Here is a 20,919-nt window from a genome sequence, read left to right as displayed (position 1 = left end):
GTTCAGCATTTTTATTTTTTTGATTTTGTAGTAGAAAATAATTTATCACCTACTATCACTTCAATTTTGACTGTTATTTACATTCAGGATAGGAACAATAATATTGATTTTTCCTGCTATATTTTTGATTGTATGAAATAAAATATTTTCCATTAATTTTCTTTCCAGATAAGGTTCTGTCACAGATTACAGACTTCTGATACTTGTTTGTTTATGTACAGAACTTTCTGTAACTCAGGCAGGGAGTGAAAAAAATTGCATATACCTGAACTATCACCGAAATGCACTTAATACTCAGAGGAAAGTTGCTACTTACTGCAAAACTCTGGCGAAATTCAACACAAGCAAGGCAGTAAGGTGCCTTCAGAAAGACACTGCCACTTAGTGGGTAGAACAGAATCCCAAGATTTAAGAAATTTGTGCTAGCACAATAAAGCTGAACAAAGAGTTAGAGCACAGAATGATTTCAGGGTGATGCAAAAGCACACTGCAGCAGGTATCACCCCAGCAGATTCCAGTACTAAATATGGGGCTGCTTTGGTCATTGGAACAATGAAAAAAAGATGAAAGATTGTGAGACCCAAGAGGAATATGATTCTATGATTCTATTAATAGATGAAGCCAGAATGACTGGGCATTGATGAATTAATGCTTCATAGCACACAGTTATGACTGCTGAGAGGAGATAAATCCTGGGAAAAATCTTCAGGGTAGCAGTGGCTGCTTAAGTTAAAGATAGAACAGTTTAGACAAAACTGAACTAAAAAAATAAGATAAGATTATGTGCTGAGAAAAGACAGCTGATAGGATTCAAGGAAAATCCAGAAGGAAAAGAAAGGGAAAGTGGAAGAAACAAGATTAGATAAAGATCTTGCAGTATGATGACTACTTAGTAAGGAGGATGGCATCTGATAAGGCAAGGCACAGAAAGTGTTAATAATTATTCCTCTGAGTTCTCTTACTTCTTCATGTCTAATGGTTGACCTTGAAATTCAAAATATTGCATTGCTCCTCCCAGGTGTTAGATGATAGACAAATAATTTAAATCATAGTCATAAAAATACTACAAAATTGATTTGCAAAGTACCAGTTTATGACACCTTCATACAGACAAGCATTTGCATAATGTTCCTTTTTCAAAGCACAAAAATATGGTACCTTGTAGAAATAGAAAGCTTACTGAATTATGTACAAAATATTTAAATCTTTTGGTCAAATTTGGAATCCACATTAACAGTCTTTTGAAGTGGTTTAGCATTTTTTTTTCTTTTCTTTTTGGGCCAAAAAATCTATTCACAAAAAGCTTAGAAATTCTGTAGCTTGCTGAAAAAAATCCCCAAATAGGAGTAAAGTCCTACCTGGGAAAAAACCCAAACAAAACTGGAAACAACACACACACACACACACACACACACACCCACACACCCACACACACTCCAGCTTTGTTCCATTCAGGTACAGAATAAAGATAAGTGAAAATACTGCTGTGGTCTTTCTCAGTTTATCAATATTGTCACAACAGGATAAAGTTTTACCAGTTTCCTACTGATCTCAGCTTATAGATCAGCTCCTATCCATAAGCAAATGGCAAAGATAAACATTTTGTATTTTGCTGCTGACCATTTAATGGAAAGCAGAAGAATTGTTTTACAGTACACAAAGTTATTAATATCACATTGCACACAAAAGCCCAAAGTATCAGGCCACTGCAAAAAGAAGTTGTTAAAGGACAGGATGAAAAGAAGGATTAAGATTTTGAAGGAAAGAAAAGTAATTGACAATTTTGGGGGAAAAAACTCCAGCAAAACAGCTCTAAGATAATCAGCTTTGTGGCAAAAACTTCTTGTGGTTTCCATAAACCAACAAAACACGTATTATCATATTGACAAGATCATATCACAGCAGCTAGGGGCAACAACAGAGAGCAGGAATCTCATTGGAAGAGTTTTATTTAGGGCCAAGGTTCTCCTCGATGATCATCCATCAGCAGCTGCAGTAACTAATTAAAAATCTGGGCAAATATTGAAAAAAGTTGCAAGCAGAACTGTTGACACTTACCAAGTGCAAACTATTGATTGAGAATCACACTGGATGACTTCAGAATTTAGAAACACCTAGGTAATCCAATTAGACTCCTTACCTCCTTACATCCTCTTCTCTTGCAGACACCTTTAAGATGTGAATTCAAAACCAGCTGTGTGATTATCATATTCTGCTAGACAGTATGGCTTGTTTCTTAACAATTATGAACAGATGAAAATTTCATTTAATAAATACTATTTTTTTCACTTAGTAATGATGTTTTGGTACTTTCATTTCCTCTCTGAATGATAGGTACTTTATTAAACTGGTTACCTGCAAGCTAACAAATCGACTTATGAATTTTTTGTTTTCAGTTTGTCCTCCTTATAAAGAAGAAATGGATAACTATTAGATGCCATCCATAAAGTTGATGCAGGTTGCATTTTAAACTGATGTTAAATAATCTGTTTAAAAGGATTTGACTATTTCAAAAGCTAATTATTATTTCTAAGGTTCTATATAATCTTGGTGTACTTCATACTACACATCTGCTGATGTTGGAATAGAACAAAGTTACAAAGAATGTAGCTGTTAAAAGAAAATTTACGTAGGAGTTTCCTTTTGTAGCAGTGAGAAGCAAGATAGCAAGTCAATATTTTCCAGGTCAAAATGTAATTGACAAATAGGAATTAATTTTGGATCACTGATATTCAGTAAAACAGAGAAATCCTGTGCAAAACCATGAAGCAACACCACTTCAAGCCATGAATTACCATGAAATAAATCTAAGTCCTTCAGATCTGGGGCCTTTTTTAGGTCACATTTACATAGGCCCACTACATTACCAGAGGAAAAGAATTAATTGGTCCAGCTGGATTTTCCCAGGAAAGAATAAAAAACCAGGCTAATTTAAGTCTTATTTTAAGAACAGAAGTTGAGCAATAACCAAGTCCTCAAAGTTTCTTACCAAAGAAGGAAACTAAGGCAGCTAAACTACCAACATAGATTTTTTTCTTTTCCTCCTGAGAAGCCATTTCAATGTAATACTAAACCTCTGGAAGCAAAAACCCATTTCTGCAAGGTTTTCTGTGAAGGACTCAGGCACTCAGGCTCCCAAAGAAAGGCTGGATTACGACTTTTCCTCAGCTAATATTTTTGACATTGCAGAGTCTCTGTCCAGCTGAATCATTGGCTTTCTCCTAGAAAAAGTCACAGAAAGAGGTATTTATCAAAGAACAAGGAGTTGTATATTTGTGAATTCCACAAGGAGCTTGAGGCACAGAGACTGACTGCTTTGTCAAGTAGATTCAGTTCCAATAGTGCTCTTTGAGAGAAGATATCAAACAGGGGAGAGAGCCTTTCAGGACAATAAACACTGTAAGTACTAAATGCATGTTTAAATATTAGATATATGTTTAAATGCCTTGCTTTACAACTGAAACTGAATTTACCCATCAAAAATACATATCTAGGAAAAGGAGACATTAAATTTCCAGATGCCAAAGTTATCCCCCATAGGAGGCACATTCATCAGGGATTTTCTCCATTGAGTGCCAGCCAGGTCTACTTCTTACACACATGAGGCAGTACAGAACGGATTGGATAACTCATTCTTGAGGTTCCTGCAAATTTCAAGTACTGGCTGCCAGAGAAAACTCACAAGCTGAAGGTATATACCCTGAACTTCCCATTAAACTTTACAAGCATGGACACAAACCAAATCAAATCACATTGGCACAGAGAATTGCAGCAACAAACCCCAGGAAAGCTTCTGGTCTTTGTACCTTCCGTCACATCTGCTGCAGCATCTCCATCTAGGAGCACATCTTCATGCCAAGCCACTCTGTCTGCACCTGTACATCAGTTCAGGTAACGGCGCTGGAACTCAAGCCAACCAGCACAGCAGTGCTCATGGGCATGTGGCTGCTCTCTCTTGGCCCCATGACAAGGTGGTCCCTTCCAAATGCTGGGAAGCAGCTCCTGGCCTGTGCTGAACCTGAGCCATGCCCAGATGTCATCTGTGAGAAGGATGGCTGGCTCCCTCTGAAACTGTGCTCGGGACCTCGCTCACTAATTATCTGCACAGCCTCCTCTGTGGCAATATTTATGTTAATTAAGGGCCTTGCTAATACTGTTGTTACTCTTACCATGATAAGGTAAGTGCAGGGCAGAGTGTGTAATGGCATTTTGTAAATAACCAAAGGAGCCTCACAGTACCCATTCAGAGAAGGACATGGTTTTTATCCAATTTACAGTCTGGGATCAAAATATACTTCTCTTCAAGGAAATGATGGTAAAGAGCCAAGAATAAGGGATGGAATTTCTGATTCTTATTGCTCACATTTAGCTGCTGGGCCACTGCCTATGATGTTAAATTATTCATCGTTTCTCACAGGGAAGGCAGGCATGAACTCAAAAGAGAAGCCGGGTGCAGGAAAAAGGGTTATCAAAGTATTCACACACTCTTTCCAAAGAGTTAGTTAACTGACAAAAATATGCTGCTGTAATGCATTTTCAGGTGTAGGCAGCAATTCTCCTCTACATCCTAGGGCTGGAATCCTGTATGGGGAAAACTGAACTGCTCAGTATATGTAAAAGACAGGCCTCATTAACTCTTGGACATCTTCTCATTTCTTGGTCATAAATCCTATTACCTTGTATTACAAACTGCCATAAAACTCACAGATAAAAGATAATTTATGCTCAGTGTACAGAAGCTAATGTTTCTGTACTCCTGAGAAGCACACAACCAGAAAATGAGAAAGTATGTATGTGAAACCTTAAGCCATTCATATTGAGCATGGCTAGCATGATAAACATGACTCTAAGGGAATTATGCTCTTCAGCCAGGGTATAGTCTAATGGTAATTGATATTACCAAATTTCTAACATAAAATGTATGAAGTCTTGCATAAAATATCCTGCTTATAAAGACTGATTACTCCTTATTAAAAATTCAAGCTTTCCTCCCTCTCCCACTACAGAATGAAATATGACATCTATTCAGTACACAGGTACATTTTTTTTCTTTTTTATTTTTTTTCAAACTCCAAACATCAGATAAGGAAATGCTTCATAACAAGCATCACATCCTAGAATTCTTACAAAGTTTCCCTGTTTCTGACTCTTATTCTAATTAGTATTGCATGGCACACAAAAAATAACAGCCCTTGGAGTTGGCAGAATCAAAGGCAGCTCAATCTTTTACTTGCTTTTTCTCTGAAGCAATTTAAATTCCTCAGACTTTAGCACTGATTTTAACTGTATTGGTTATCTGCTCAAAGGAATATTTTGCTTTAGTGAAGACTGAGCAAATGTTCTCATTTAGGCTGCTTGTCATTAGTTTTCCTTTTCAATTCAGACAAAAGAAAATCTTTCACTGTCAATTTATAAATTCTCTAGCTACAAACTATGTTCTCATTGTGTGGGCCCTTCCATAGGTGCAACTCATTTCATGCCTGCTTTCTTTTCTTCAATATTTTATTAGTGGTTTGACATATATTGGAATCAATTTATCTAAATTTACATACTTACAGTCTACATTTTCTACATCCCCAGTTTCTCCATAGAGAACATGTAGACAGGTATTTATGGGATGTAATTATTCCCATCTTTTTCCTCTTTTCCTTACAGGAGCTTATCCTTAAAGTCAGAAATGAACATAAGAGAGTTTACTTCCTTGTGGTTTTCTTCACTTTCCATGTCAAAACATTTTAATCTATATATTTCAAAAACTTGCACTGTCTGTCTATTTCCCAAGAAATGCCTCAATACTCAAAGTTCTAATTACTTGGATAATGTACTTGGATTCAGCACTTGGATAATGCTATTGGCTGATGATAAAAGGCATTTTTTACCTGGTCCACCTTGCCTGGTAGTCTGCACTGGATCCCAAATCAGGCATTGTCCTTGCTGTCTTCCTCTTCCAACCCTGAAGACTTTTAGCAAGCCCATAATGTTTCCTGCAACACCGGGGACCCTTTACAAGTGTGTTAAGCATTTATGTATTTCTTCTACCATAACCTTCTACACCACCATTGTAACAATGTGAAATTGTTTCAATCTCTCTTTCAAACAATTAATAGATTTTTGGTGGCCTTAGATATCTAGTCCCACCATCTTCCTCTTAGTTTCTGCACTGGTAACTATAAATTCAGCAGCTTGACTTGTTACTCCCCTTGTTATCCTTCCTAGGACTCCTAAGAAATTACCAGTGTGCGTGCTGTATCCAGATACTTTAGACTCTGCCTAGGTACACATGACAGAGAACCACTCTCCTGCTACAATGAACCAAAGGCTACCATTATTTGCAAACAAAACCATAATTATGTTTTGCTCATATATTTTATCCAAAGAATCCAATAAAGATCAGATTCTTCTTCCCAAAATAGAGAGTTTCTCTTCTATATTTATAGAAATGTTTCCACTCTACATTCATAGAAAAAGCAACATGCTCTCAACTTCATAATTTGCATCAGCATTTGAATCTCAAAACCTTGCTTCATTTATTGCACAGTTTCCAGACTTGCATTTCGAACAGTCAGTGGGTCTCCCACTGTGTTAAAATCCCTCCTACCTTGATTTTAAATTACAAAGTGAAGAGAGGGAAAAGAGAGAATGTCATGATTGTGGCTGTTTGGAAGAGAAAAATATCAAGCTGAACTCCATTTAAAAAAAAAAAACAAAAAAAACCCCTCAACCCCCCACCCCCCCCAAAAAACCCCCCAAAAAACAAACAAACCATAAAAACCAAACCAACCAAAAACGAGTGTACTTCCAAAGTTAGGATCCTTGTTTCTCTCAGTTTATAAACTACTCACTTTTTAAAAGAAAACCAACTATCAACTATGCAGGATTAATGTTATTATCTTCTATTATCCACAACAGTTGATGAAAATGCCAACAGTGAAAAGTTTAAACCAACAATGAAAAGCAATTTTTTGTCAAAGTCAGCACTAAGATTGTTTAAATGGCCTGCCCCTATATCTGCCCCTTATTTCTGTAAGCTAGAAACAGCCTGAAGTTTCCTGTGGAACTTTGCCCATCTACAAAAAAAAAAATTAAAAGCTTTTTGTACGGCATTATTAAAAATAGAACAAAGAAGTTTCCAGAAAACAAAACAATTAGCAACCTCTCATTTCTATTTTAAATGCACAGATCTTGTTGTTTTTTTTCAAGTTGTAAAGGCTTTAATTATTCATGGAAGACTCATGAAAGCAACCTTAGGCATTGCATTTTAAAGCTGCCTATGGAAAAGATGAATGAAAATAATTATAAATCCTTCCAGTCTTAGCAAGAGTTTTCTAGAGTTAAACTGAAATTGTCCACTTTATTTCAGCTCTTCAACATGTTCTTAAAAATACCCTAAAAGAAATTTACAGTTGTCAGCAAAGTACTGCACTCACAGATCAATTACAAGCAAGTTACTCCTGACTTTCAGATTTTAACCACAGTTTCCCTTTATTTCTCTTTCCCCCTCACTCTACTGCCTCCATCTATTTAGTTGTGCAACTAATGATCAGAGTAATTCCTCATCATACTGGCAAAAGAGCTCCTGTGCCTACTACCTTTCCTGCAGACACAGTGCTTCAAACTGTTAATAGAGCACCTGCCCCTGTGGCTTTAAATCTATAATCTCATAGAACTGCATTAATGCTTTTCTCAAATTACACTGAAGCACATCTTCAAGGTGCCAGATTGCGTCAAATTTACCTGTGAATGTTATTTATTTTAACAGAATAAGCTTTCCAAGACAAACTGGGAAAGTTAGGTAAGCTTTTAGAAACCTTGCCAAGAGGAACACATATTTTCAAAAAAAAAAAAGAATCACTGTTAGAGAACAGTGTTTCACATTTAGATTTGCCTTTAATTTAAATCTCAGAAGCAGAAGATCAGCAAGATATTTTGTGTGTGTTGTTTTATGAATCAATAAATGCAATAACAGATCTGAAAATCCACAGAAATAACACATCCTAAATAAATTCCCTCGTTGATGCTAGATGGATTCCCATCATAATGAATTGTGCCACTCAGACTTCATGGGAGCTCTGCCTGATGTGCACGGCAGGAACTCCTTCACAAATCCTCTCACATCTTTTCTTCGCTTCTCTTTTTGAAGACATCTGGATTGCTACTCAACATGCAAAAGGGCTGTGTGCTAAATTTAGACTTACCAGAATCTAATTTAAAAGATTAATTTTTATCCCCATTTATAATCAATATTCTATATTTACCCAATACAGTTTTCATACTTTCCAAACTTTTTTTTTCCATACTTTTTCAAACTTTTTTTGTTTCTCCCCTTTTAAACAAATTTATCATGAACAAATAAAACATAATCTTTCCAAAGGAGGAATTCAGAGCCCATCATTTGCTGTCCACTTGCCTGCAATGTATTTTATATTTCAGCTCTGACCCTACAGAAGAAAACTGATAAAGTGAGCATTTATGGTGCAAGACCTACGGTGTCAGTGTGGGTGGAAGGTCAGTTTTATTACAAAGTAACTTTTCACAACACTTACAGGTTGAAGCAGGTAAATCAGCGAGCACTCCTGGATAACTATCACTGGAGAAGGAGTGATATTTGTTGCATGAAAAAGCGTTTCTACCGATGCCATTGTTTGGTCAAAGCGTCCTCCAAGTCCACCCAGAGCCACAATCACATCGACCTAAAAGACAGAACAAAAAGACTCACCAAGAAAATCTCAGGAATGGTCTTTGGATGCTGGAAATCCACAATAAAATCATTCTGAGGAAAAAAAAAAACCAACAAAAAAAACCAAACAAACAAAAAAAAAAACCAAAACCAAAAAACCCCTAAACTATTGACTATACAAAAGCAAATGTCAAATACAGTTATTTACTCCCATTACTGATAAATACCGTTATGTGATTTTTAAGCTGAGTATTAAAGCATCATAAATCCATGGCCAACATGTGGCACTTTTAAAAAGGACATAACCATTCTCCCTAAAAAACAAGCCAGTCTTTGAAGGTACTAACCTGCCTGTCAAGAATATATAGAATCTAGGATATATCATTCTACACGGAAGCTCCTTGGGTAAGTGTGGCATATCTGAGCCACAGAACCCCCAGTTCTTTGCATCATTTCATTATTATACTCACAGTTTACAGAGTAAATAAAATAAGTATCAGGTTAGGCCATTATGTGCCATTCTCATTCCTGCCATACAGCATTTCAATGCACAGGCAGTACCACTCAAAGGCTGGCCCTGCTCAAGATTAAAAGTAGCACCATATAGAAAGTTGTGTCCCAAGTGACTAGGACATCACCTCCCAGCTGTCAGGGACAGACAGCTTCAGGAGCACTCTCCAGTCCCAGTCACACAGCAAACACCTCTGACTGCTTGCAATATGCCATGGAGGCGGACTGCTCCTGATCAATTCTCTCACACAGGTGTTCCAGACTCTGAACACTTCATTTCCTATAAGCAGAAAAGTAGTATTCAAAAGGCTTGGTTAAGAGTTTTTAGGTACTTAAATAAAAGGTCACTGAGTGCAAAGTATTATTATTATCACTTCCATAATGTAGATCAGTTATGTTCAGTAATTGTATTTTAAAAAGCTAATGCTAAGTCATATCTAGGGCCCTGAGACATTGCAGCTGTGAAGTCTTTAGAAGCTGCTTTGACAATGGCCATCTGGTTAAGTTTTCAACTTTACAGAGCTTAAGTCTATGGTTTCCATGATTAAATGAAATTTTACTCAACCCAAGAGCCACATAATGGCGTTCTGTGTATCTGGAATGATGCATTAATAGCATCAGCTTCTATTTTTATTACCAAGTCTAGGGCTTTATGATTCTGTTGAATATTGTTTTGCATGAAAATTAAGGTCTTGAAGAGATATACCATCTTTCTCATCACCACCTGGAAAATTCTTCAGAGGCCAGAGTGGATCAATATAACACATTACACTAGCAGCAAACCCCGAAACAAAAAAACCTATCCTTGTACTGCTGACAGCATGTATTTTCTGTGCAGATTATGGATCACATAGACCAAATGCACAACCAAGAGAATAGGGATGGTAAGAAAACCTACCCTTTAACAGAAGACAAAATAGCAAAAGGTAAAAAGCATGTGTTTCCAGCTAAGCCATAATACCATAATATATTTTCCCTTTTATTGATTCCACTTTAGAAACATACTGCTTTTGTTCAACTGGTGATGACTGTGAGTTAAAAGGCTGGATTGATTCTCTGAAAATAATACTACTAATATGACCCACCAACACCCATCAGCTCCCTACCAGACAGCCAGCAGTAAAATGCTCCTCTCCTTCCCCAGGAGAGGCCATGGAGAAAATCAGATTTACTAACGTGGAACCACAGTGAACTTAATGTGGCTTGACAAAGGATTAGCATCCATATGTATGTTGTTTTTCTACTAAGCAATGGGACTGAAGCCCAAATATTAGCCTAGATTAGTCTTCAAGAAACCAAGCAACTACTGTAATAGTTTCTTGGTGTATATATGCGTCACCATACATAAACAAGTGTTTTTTGGCTTTGATGATTGGTACCAATATAAAAGGTAGGAATAAAGGAAATACAGAGCTCCTTTGGCTTGGAATTGAAATGATGCAATAACATTCTAGAGGTGTCTTCTTTCCTTTGTAAACCCTTCTTTGTTATTACCACACATGTGCTTCCCATGAAGTACTCAGATCAAGTTATGAAGTTCACAGAACCTCAGAGTTCTGTGGCAGAGACTGCTAGAGAGCTGCAAGTTGAAGAAAAATGTAGCAAAAGAACCCACTTCTTATATTTTCAAGTAATACAGAATCCTGCTCAAAGTCCTGTTCCTTATTCAGTTGGAACAGTGCAGTCTTGTGGACTGGTTACCAAAAAGGAAGAAAATAAAACCAATATAGCATGGAGTGGAGGCATGTTGAAAAGGCATTCATAAATCAGAGGTATAGGGTTGAGCTGTGTTGGGAGAAGGATAATAAAGATATCTGAAAAAGGAATGTATCTATTATTTAGGGTTTTCATGGGTTGTTAAAATGAAAAATAAGCATGTGGCAGGTATGCAAACAAACCCAGGACGAGTGTGAGAGGAACAGACAGAGAGAAAAGCTAAAATTCTGTACTTCTATGACAGTTTACAGTACCACCTTTCACTGCATAATCTTGGCAGAAGTGACAGGAATCCAGACATCGCAGGACTTTTAGAGCTTTTATTTGAAGGTCTAGGCATTCACACTTTGTTTATTGAAAAAAAACACAAAAAGGATAAGTGCAGTCAAAACCTCAAGAGCCTTTTCATTCTAAAGCTATCACCTCTGTTAAAAAAAAAAAAAAAACAACCTAAAAACCACAACAAAAATCACAAAGTAACTAAACAATCACTTCCTTCCCTGCAATCACTGCTCTTGTCCCTCTGCCAAGAATTTAAGAAAATGGATGTGCCATGAAAGCATGTACACAACTCTGTGTCATTCTACAACCTAAGACAAAGTGAAGAACCAAGGATTGGTACATTTAGATATTCCCACATTGCAGAGAAGAAAGGCCATTCATTTTTGCACTATGATTTCCTGCATACCACAAGCCACAGAATTAATCCTGTTACTGCTAATGAGCCCAGCAGGCAACATTTGACTAACACTCTGTGCTTCAATTGAAATGTCCATGCTTCACTTAAATGTCCCATCACCAGTCCCCTTACACAATTTGTTTTCACACTATGCCATTCATTTCCTGAAAAAAAGGACATAAAATCATAAATAACTACAGAGAACAGCTTATATGATTGCAGGTACATTCTCTTGGGCTATCTATAATCTGAATTAAATGAACAGTATCTTTAAAGGCTATCAAGCTTTAACTAAGAAATAGTTGAAGATCTAAGGGTAGGATCCAGTCATCTTTAAAAGATACACCCATATGTTAGTATGTCTTGAGAAAGCTTTAGAAGTCACTATCAAAGAGCAGGGCAGTTAAAAGGAGAAGGAAAGCAGAGAGTAAAACTTTATGCTGGCAATTCAGGGACGTATCTTTTTGTTCTCCTGCGAACTGTAATTTAGAGGGTGCAGTAACCAAGGGGAGCTGAGGCTCTCACCACATCAGAATGAAGTTGCTCAGGTTCCTGCTTCCACTCTCAAAGACACTACTGAAATGGACAACCTGCTGTAAACTCTTTGCAGGCTTGCTAAACTAAACACTGTGAAAGCTACCCCAGCTGACATTCCTCTTTCTAGTATAAATGGGCTAAATACAAAGAAGATTTTCACTTTATGACCAAGGAACATACATTTAAGGACACAGGAAGCTGGGAATTGCCTGGAGTGGGTGAAAAGAGAGCAATAACCAGCTTTGCAATGTCAGAATCACCATGACTTGTAAGAGTGAAGTCCAACGCTCAAACTGACAGCAAATGATGCACACTTTTTTTCAAAACCATGCTCATTATCTCTGATAAGAAATCCTCTCCCCAGGGAGAGGACAGACAACTCAAAGAACTTTCTTCCCCATGAGTTCACTTTTAGCCTGACAACTTGCAAACAAAAATGCCTACATCTCAGTGAGGTGGGCAGATTAAAGGAAACAAATTTACTAACAACTACCAGCAGCACTGAATGAACTGCAAAGAAGATCTCCCCTAAAGGAAAAAAAGAAGGTGAGAGTAATCAAGACCTTGTAAAAGTTCTGGAATCATGACTAAACCTCCCCCTCCTCTGAGATCATGGGGACAACCCATTGTTAATATCCAAGATATTAGTATGCCAATTTCAGGTTAGATATCTGATTGGAACATAGTGGGTTTTTAGCACCTTCTCACTTCACTAAAATCCTTTCATCTCTACAGCCTTTCTTAATTTTCTAGAACTCATGAGATGATTCCTTTAATTTAATTTTTAAAGGAATATGACATAGACAACAAAATTATTGTAGTAACATGCATAGCATGTTGGAAGTTTGTTATATGCTGAAAGATATTTATATACATATATATAAGTATCTTGTGTTGAAAAACAAACAATTAAGTAGTAGTGTGAATGTTGCATTTATTATTGCTTTATTGGTTTGTCACTTCATCAATTTTGGGCAGTTTACAAGAAAAGCACTTTCTTCTTCATAAGGCAATTTGTGAGCTCAAGATGTGGTTTAAGTTATTTTCTGGTCCTTGCATCAGCTTCAGTACCAACACCAAGCACCTCCCTTGAAAACAAATGGGCCAGAGTAGATTTTAACTCATTTGCCATAGCCTGTGCTAGAGCTCTAGTGCTGGCCACATAAGTAATTTTTTATGTCATCCTCAAAATTGCAATGTAAATTTCATGGACTACTAAAATCCCACAATCCAATGTTAAATATGCAACAAGGTATTGTTTGTTTGAGTGGACAATAGCTCCCTAGCTCAGTGTTTTACATAAAAGGTATGACATTCATTTCTGTAGAAATGAGATGCTGAACCACACAGCAGCATCTGAACTTTGCTCAGGTAGAATCCTCTTAACTTTAGCCAGAATTTTCTTGATGCTTCAGCCATGTGACTCTTCTGGGAACAAGAGCTCTCAGTCAAAGGCTACCATCCTGTCTGCGTACCTGAGATGATAATCTTCAATCAGCTTCATCCTCACCTCACTCACTCCACTAATGTATATATTATATTGTTCCAGCTCCCTCACAAAGCGTTTCTTGCTTTTTTTTTGTCATTTTCTTACAGTTTCACCCAAGTACTTTCTATATTGGTAATGCTTTTTATCTGAATAAGAGGTTAATTCTCTCTGGTAAAGACAATAAGTATGCAAACAGATTGCATTTGTCTGCTTAAAGCAAGAAACGTGTATGATGGTAAAATGGAAATGAAAAAGATAATCTCAAAATCCAGAAACAGACTTGAGTTGCTGGAAACATTTTAAGGCTGGTTTTACTATCAATTTGTGTTTACTTCTCTGGTTGAATAACTTTCATTTCAGAAAAATGAAGCTTTGGCTTTGCCCTCTTTTGCAGGTAAATGGAATGTCTGAGAGTGTATATAACATAAGCCGGCATTAGTTTTGTGGAACATGAATTTCATGACCATTGACTTAATTCTTTATTACTTAAAGAAACCTAATCAACAAAATCCTTGTGAACTGCTGGATTCCAAACAATCTGAATTTGACTTCCTGCTTTCATGCTGAATATTTGTGTCTGACCTTGGTGAAACAATGCTCACTGTGCCTGAGGTAGGGAGGGGACACCAACAACTCCTGCTCTGCTACTGCTGGTCAGCTGGAGCAAAGCTCTACAATTCTTTCTGTGTGTGACCAGGGTCAGTGGAATTCCTTATTGCCTATGATTTTCTGGTGAAGGGGTTGTCCGTACTCCTGACTGTTATCATGCTATGCTGAGTAGGTAAAAGCACTACACCTCTGCAAGCAATCTGTTTACTGATGCTTTGGAGGAAAATGAGCGCTGGTTTCGATCCAGACACATTTATTTTGTGAATGAACAAGGATTCCAGGACTATCAATCACTTGTCTTCTGAAAAATTATAAAATCTTCTCATCTTTTAAACTAGTATGATAAAACAAGCTAACCTTTCTCTTCCCATAACTGAACTACTGGAATCCACAGTGTGCACTGTGGTATCACCACCATGGAAATGTGAAATCAATAACTAAACTGTCATATCCCTAAGAAAGAAAGTCCTGGATCTGTACGAGGAGCAATGCAAAGGGCCCTTGAAAGATAATACTAAAATGGTCTAGCAAATATCTTCCATGATCTAATAGCCACTTAATTCCAGTGCCAAAAGCTGTGTTTGGCACATGCTGTGGTTTTATTCGTTCTGAATCCTGCCTCAAGGAGTAAAAATAGGAAAATAACTACAAACTCTCATCAAGGAACAATCCAAGGAAGGAAAAAAATCTTCTTCAAGAGAATCTGTTCATTGTGAGCTTTGTATCCCACATTTCTCTTAACTCTGGCTCTCAGTCTTTACCACGGTAGCCTTCCTCCCTGTCCCTCCAATACATTTCCCAGGGAAGAAGCTCTCTGTTGCAAAGAGCCTCTCTTCAAAGCCTCTATTCTTCCCCCAGTGGATATAAATCATGATTCATACCAGGGAGCCTTGCCCTGGACTGTGGCTCCTGCTGCAGCCTGCTTGGCAGAGTCTTGTACAGGAAGGTCCTTGGGTGGATCTGATGGATCAGGCACTGAAGTTCTGCCTGCTGGCCACAAACATGATCACTCCTGTATCAGTGAGAGCGTGTGCGCGTCTGCACATCTCCATGAGCCCTGACATCTTCCCTTAGATTTCTCCTATGGCTCTGTGGTGGGTTAATCTCAGCTGGCTGCCTGGCATTCACCCAGCCTCTCTCATCCCTCTCCTCAATAGAACAGGGTGAGAAAATGAGATGAGCAAGCTCATGGGTCAGGACAAGGACAGGGAAATTGTTAATTATCAATTACCATCACAGGCAAAACAGACTTGACATGGGGAAAATTAATTTAATTTATTGCCAATTAAAAATCAAATTAGAGAGGGAAAAAAATAAAAAACTAAACCCACCTTTCTATCACCCATCTTTTTTACAGGCCCAGCTTCACTCCTTCATTCCTTACTCCTCTATCTCACCATTCTCCATTCTCCTGAGTGGCACGGGGAAACAGGGGACTGTGGTCAGTTCATACCAGCTCCTCTTTGCTGCTCCTTCCTTATCATGTTCTGCTACAGTTTATATATATATATATATATATATATATATATATATATACATACATATATATATATATATACATACATATATATACACACACTATACATATACACTATACATATACACTATATATATACATATTATATATACGATATATATATAAATAGTTTATTATATATAGTATATATACACACTACATAGATACATACTATATATATATTATATATAAAAAATAGTTTATATATATATATATATATACACACACACACATATACACACAGATATACTTTTTTTTTTTGTTTCATCTGAGTTAAGAGTAGTAGCTCAGGCACTTTCCCGCTGTCACATTTAGCAGTGAAGTCTGTATAAAAGATGTCACAAGTAAGGCAGAGCTCTGGAGGACCTTCACTCTCCCACAGCAGCATCACAGAGGACATAACAGCCCGAGGCACTTGTGTCTAGCTAGGGCGAGGTATTAGCTCTGCTATTTAAAATGTTTAAACTCAGTTTCACACAGGTCTGAAGATCTCCCAATACGTCCCAAAAGAACAGTAATATTTTCAGCTGGTCTGAACATTAATCTTCATGATGAACAAGGGGATAATAACCTGTCCTATTATACTCCAGAGACAAATAGAAGACCTGAAACTAAAGATGGAAAATTTTTCCTGCATCTCTCAGGCCCCATTCTGTGAATGGTTCCTCTTTTGAGTGATTTCACTGAATACTTGGGCAGTACACAATGACATTTTTTTTTCCTAAGGGAGTGCAGGCTTGCAGAGAGAAGTCTTGAATTTATACATTTGTTTCAAAGAAGCTGGACATATTTTTATACTGAAGGAAGTACATTATGATCTGGACGTCAATTTTCCTCGTCAGCATAGTTTCAGTATTTATAGCAGGTAAGTTAAACATAGCCTGAGCAATTACAGAATGTATTTTATTTTTCTACACTGTCCTCTAGACCATATAAATTTAGCCACACACTTAAAAAGAAATGAAGCATGATTTCTTTAACTGGAGGCGCTTGTGAAGCTGTAAACATTTTATGTTCACATTTAATTTGCAGAAAATATTGAGCTTTAATTGTTCAGTACTTAGTTGTTCAGTTGTTTAAAAGGGAAACTTGATGGGTTCTTTAGTCAAGCTGAAGATACCATCCCCTGTCAGTGGCAAAGTAAAAGGCAGGTGATTTAATAAGGAATATCTGGAGCATCAGAACTAGCAAAGCCTGGTTGCCAGGGCAGCTCTGCTATGAAGACCCTTCAGTCTCTACTTTTGTTGAGCTGCCTTATTTTACTGTGGGAATACTGCAGGAGCCTTTCATATGTAACAAGGCTGCCTCATTTTCTCAATATTTGTTAAGAGTTAAATTACTCTACACCCCTCTGCCCCTTCTTGAACAGCACTGGTATCAGCAAAGAGGTGCAGAGTTAAATGTCAGGAAAAGCCAAAGGATTTCAGAAAACAATGAGGCCTCAGGGTAAAACATTTCTGTGGAGCACCAGCCACATACTTTTACTTTCCAATGGTCTTAATACCTTCCTCTCCCTTCTGTGCCAATACTTCTTTCTAGGTAAGGAAAGGAAAAGAAAAGAACAGGACAAGCCACCACCGCTTCAAAAGCTTTTACCAATATTACAATTTCACTGTTTCTCTGGGCTGTTCAAAGGCCATACAACATTACAAAAAGAGGGAATATGTCATGGCAAAACCCCCCTAAATAATCCAAAACCAGTAAGGAAGAATTCTTATATACATTACTTAGGTTAAATAAGTTTATTTGAGTAGCCATTTATTTGAATATAGGATAAAAAAAGAAGCCACAGGAAAAGTTAATTTGTTGACTGATTCACCCTCTGCTTTAAGGACCAGATCACTGCAGCTCAGGAAATTATGAAAGTGTGCTCTCTAAAGCCAGTGTTTCTTACACTCAGGAATGTAGAAAACTGCTAGAAGTTTTTATAAAACTATCTTTGCAACAGCCAAAAAACCTGTCATTCTTGACAGGCATCTCAATTTAGTAAAAAGAAACCAATTTGAATCGTAAAAATTGCTCTATTATAATCTGCAGGTAAAATATATCATACTAGCTCAAATTTCTTAATATGCTCAACAATAAACTTACATTCCATTAACTAAATAGAATCTAATAAAAACAGTTGTAACTTACGGGAGATTTCATAACACCACAGTATTCATTTGTTAAGAAAAAAAGAAAACCAAACCCAAGTTATTTATGAAAATCTCTGGCAACAAACTGAGGTCTCAGTCCTTGAATTGCAAAAAAAATTCCTGGTGTTAAAAGACATGGCTGTTCAAGATCTCTCCCTACAATATCCATGATCACGACTGTGCCCATGTAAGTATGACAGCCTTTTGAGGACAATGATATGTCCTTGTGGCCCAACCACTTTCCCAGCATGGGGGCAGTTAGATCAGCAGTAGCTGCTCTCAGGGAAGCTGAGCTCCTGCAAAGCAGAAGGGGCTGAAAGGGGGAGGAGAATCACATCTCCTGTGAGAAAGTTACAAACAGAGCAAAATTGGTGGTTGCAAAGGGAACGGTACATTGCCTGTAGTAAACACACGCTTTCTGCTTCAAATGTATTTAGCCTTTAACTAAGTTGAGAGAACAGTTGCTGGTTTCCTCATTAGCTTCTGCAGTCTGGTTAATGAGCATATCCTTGATCTCTTGAATCCCTTGAACTGCCTAAATAAACAGTATTTTTCCCCTTGTTCTTACTCTCCCCAAAGCTTGATATGGGATCTAACTTTTTCAAACAAAGGAACTGAAATCAATGTGTTCTCTAGAATCCCTGCCCTGTTTTTGTCTTAAAAAAATTATAGTCATAGGTCCAACACAAGCCCCAGTAGGGCATATAAGGATTACATCAGAAAATTTCTTGGTATGTGATGCACTGTGCTCTTGCAGACGCCCATACTGCATAAAATTATTTGAAGGTAAAGATACTCAGTGTGTCTTGATGCCCACAGCTATGGAGGAACAGCAAGACACTTTACATATTAGGGTTTCTCTTTGGGAACTGGCAACTTCTGATATCCATAAGAAATGGATTTTGCCATCCCTTTACAATGGGAAGCATTAAAACAATTAAACAGTGGGAAAGATGAATTAGATACTGCATTCCTTGAAGGTAGGCTTGGACCTTAAGAATTAAAATAGTCTTCAAGGATATGTCTGACGCCCTAAAGGAGGGATTTACTCCTGTTGAAAAGTATTATGAAATTCTGCATTTTAGAAGTGGAATTATCAGGAAACACTTCAGATTCAGTTGTTTCTTTTGGACAGGAAAGGTTTATGAAGAAGATTACTATTAATAACTCATGAAAAATCTTTCGATGCAGCACTTGACAGAATAAGAACCTTTTCATTACACATATATAACTTCCCCTAAAATATATCTCATTTGCATTTTTATTCTCCTGTGAAGCATTAAGAAGAAAAACTCAGTAGTGCCACCAAAAGAGAACAGATTTGTTATCAGCCCTTCCTTCTATATAGGACTGGTGATAAATCCACAAGCTTCAGTGTCCTTATGGTCCTTCAGGTGCACTGGAACTGGTTCCAGGGAAAAGTTATGGATGCCCCACCCTTGGAAGTGTTCCAGGCCAGGCTGGATGGGGCCCTGAGCAGCCTGGTCTAGCTGAAGGTGTCCCTGCCTGTGGCCGTGGGTTGGAACTAAATGATCCTTAAGGTCCCTTCTAACCCAAACCCTTCTGTGATTCTGTGATTCTTACAAAAGCTTCATATTTCAGCATCATGTCAGCTTTGGGATTCTCCAGTCTGCCTCTCCCCACTATTATGGTATTTTTGTAACTTCCCTGTTCTCAAATTCTGGTAACAGACTGTCTTCATTCCTCATCTTTGCATTAAGAGCCATTCCCACTACTCTTCTGGATACCCAAAAGTCTTCAGAAATGAAGACAAGTAGTGTTCCATCTTGAAATTACCAACTACCAACATAAGCAGCAAAATTATGATTTAGTCAGGAAATGAAACTGATCTATTTGATGCTAAAAAAAGCCACATATCAGGAATAACCTCAGCTGATAGCCAAAACCAAAACTAAACCAAATAGAGCCCAGTATTTGCAATAATTATACCCTTCTCTGTGGGATTTGTCATTATGTAAAAAATTACTCTCTTTTAAAGTATCTTCTGATTTTTGTTTTAGGGTACTTTGGCTTTTCCTTCAGGGCCTTTTTTCTCATATAAGGGCAAACCAGAGGGCATAGTAAGGTGTTTGAACACTGCACAGCTGAAGGTTATATATGGCCATTACTGTCTTCTCTTTTGCACTTTATAAACACAGGACTTCACTAACTTGTTTAGCCTTGCTCAACCATAAAAGAAAATGGACTGATTTGACACTTTTTTAAAAGCAGAAAGGGAAGAAGGCTTGCATTCACTTAAAAGAATTAATACCCTAGACTGCTAACTGATTGAACCTCTGAAGTGTAATTTTAAAATGGAAATGTTAGTAGAGTATCCCTTTATTGCCAAGGGTTTTTAGGAAGAGTTGGTTTGGATATTTTCCCTTTTTCATACTGACACTGGTGCTTTTATCGATTTAAACGCACTAACATTAAACCACTAAAAGGCATGGGGGTTTCAATAAAACTCATTTTTTATATCTTCAGCCCATATAACCAAATGAGCTGCTTTAACTTTTTTTTAAGCAGAAAAGATAATAAAGCTAAATGAAAAGTCCCAGAGCTTAGTTTTAAGACTAAATGGTATTTTAGATGAAACAGTTAAGGAAAGTACAGTTTGTAACTCTGAGATAAAGATAATGGCTTAAATCTATCTTTATATTACGAGTATTCTTCTTGGAGCTGCAAAATTGATAAACACACTTTCAGTTCTCACTGGCATGAGCTGCCACAAGCTGAGACCAGAGATGCTGTTATTGAAAGAGCATTTGATGAATACTGGGAATTGGAGGATCTTTCCCAACCATACTGCTAGCATGCTGGTAGGCTGTGGACAAATTGTTTTTGTACTTCTGCTTTCCAATCTGCAAATCAAAGATAACAGCATACACCTCTAGTGCAAGATCTGTTGATCCCTAAATAAGAGATATTTTAAGCCTGCCTATCATTTAGCCTGTTCAGTTGGTTTCTTGAAACAGCTTATATAAAGATGAGAGAAAATTAAGAACAGAAAGTAGCACCAGACAGACATAAGTTTATTTGAAGGTC

General features: G+C 37.4%; 1 protein-coding gene across 2 annotated transcripts in view; it reads right to left on the bottom strand.

Annotated features, from left to right (window-relative positions):
- Positions 1-20,919, bottom strand: part of TPK1 (thiamin pyrophosphokinase 1) — a 302,576-nt gene that overhangs the window by 97,167 nt on the left and 184,490 nt on the right. For both annotated transcript variants that reach the window (XM_058028031.1, XM_058028038.1), the window contains one exon: positions 8,544-8,690. In XM_058028031.1, coding sequence (XP_057884014.1) covers positions 8,544-8,690 — 147 coding nt within the window. The remainder of the gene's footprint in view (positions 1-8,543; positions 8,691-20,919) is intronic.

This window comes from Melospiza georgiana, chromosome 1 (genome assembly GCF_028018845.1).
Source record: "Melospiza georgiana isolate bMelGeo1 chromosome 1, bMelGeo1.pri, whole genome shotgun sequence".
NCBI classification, from domain to species: domain Eukaryota; kingdom Metazoa; phylum Chordata; class Aves; order Passeriformes; family Passerellidae; genus Melospiza; species Melospiza georgiana.
Note: the sequence above shows the minus strand (reverse complement) of the source record. Positions and strands in the feature narration are given on the sequence as shown.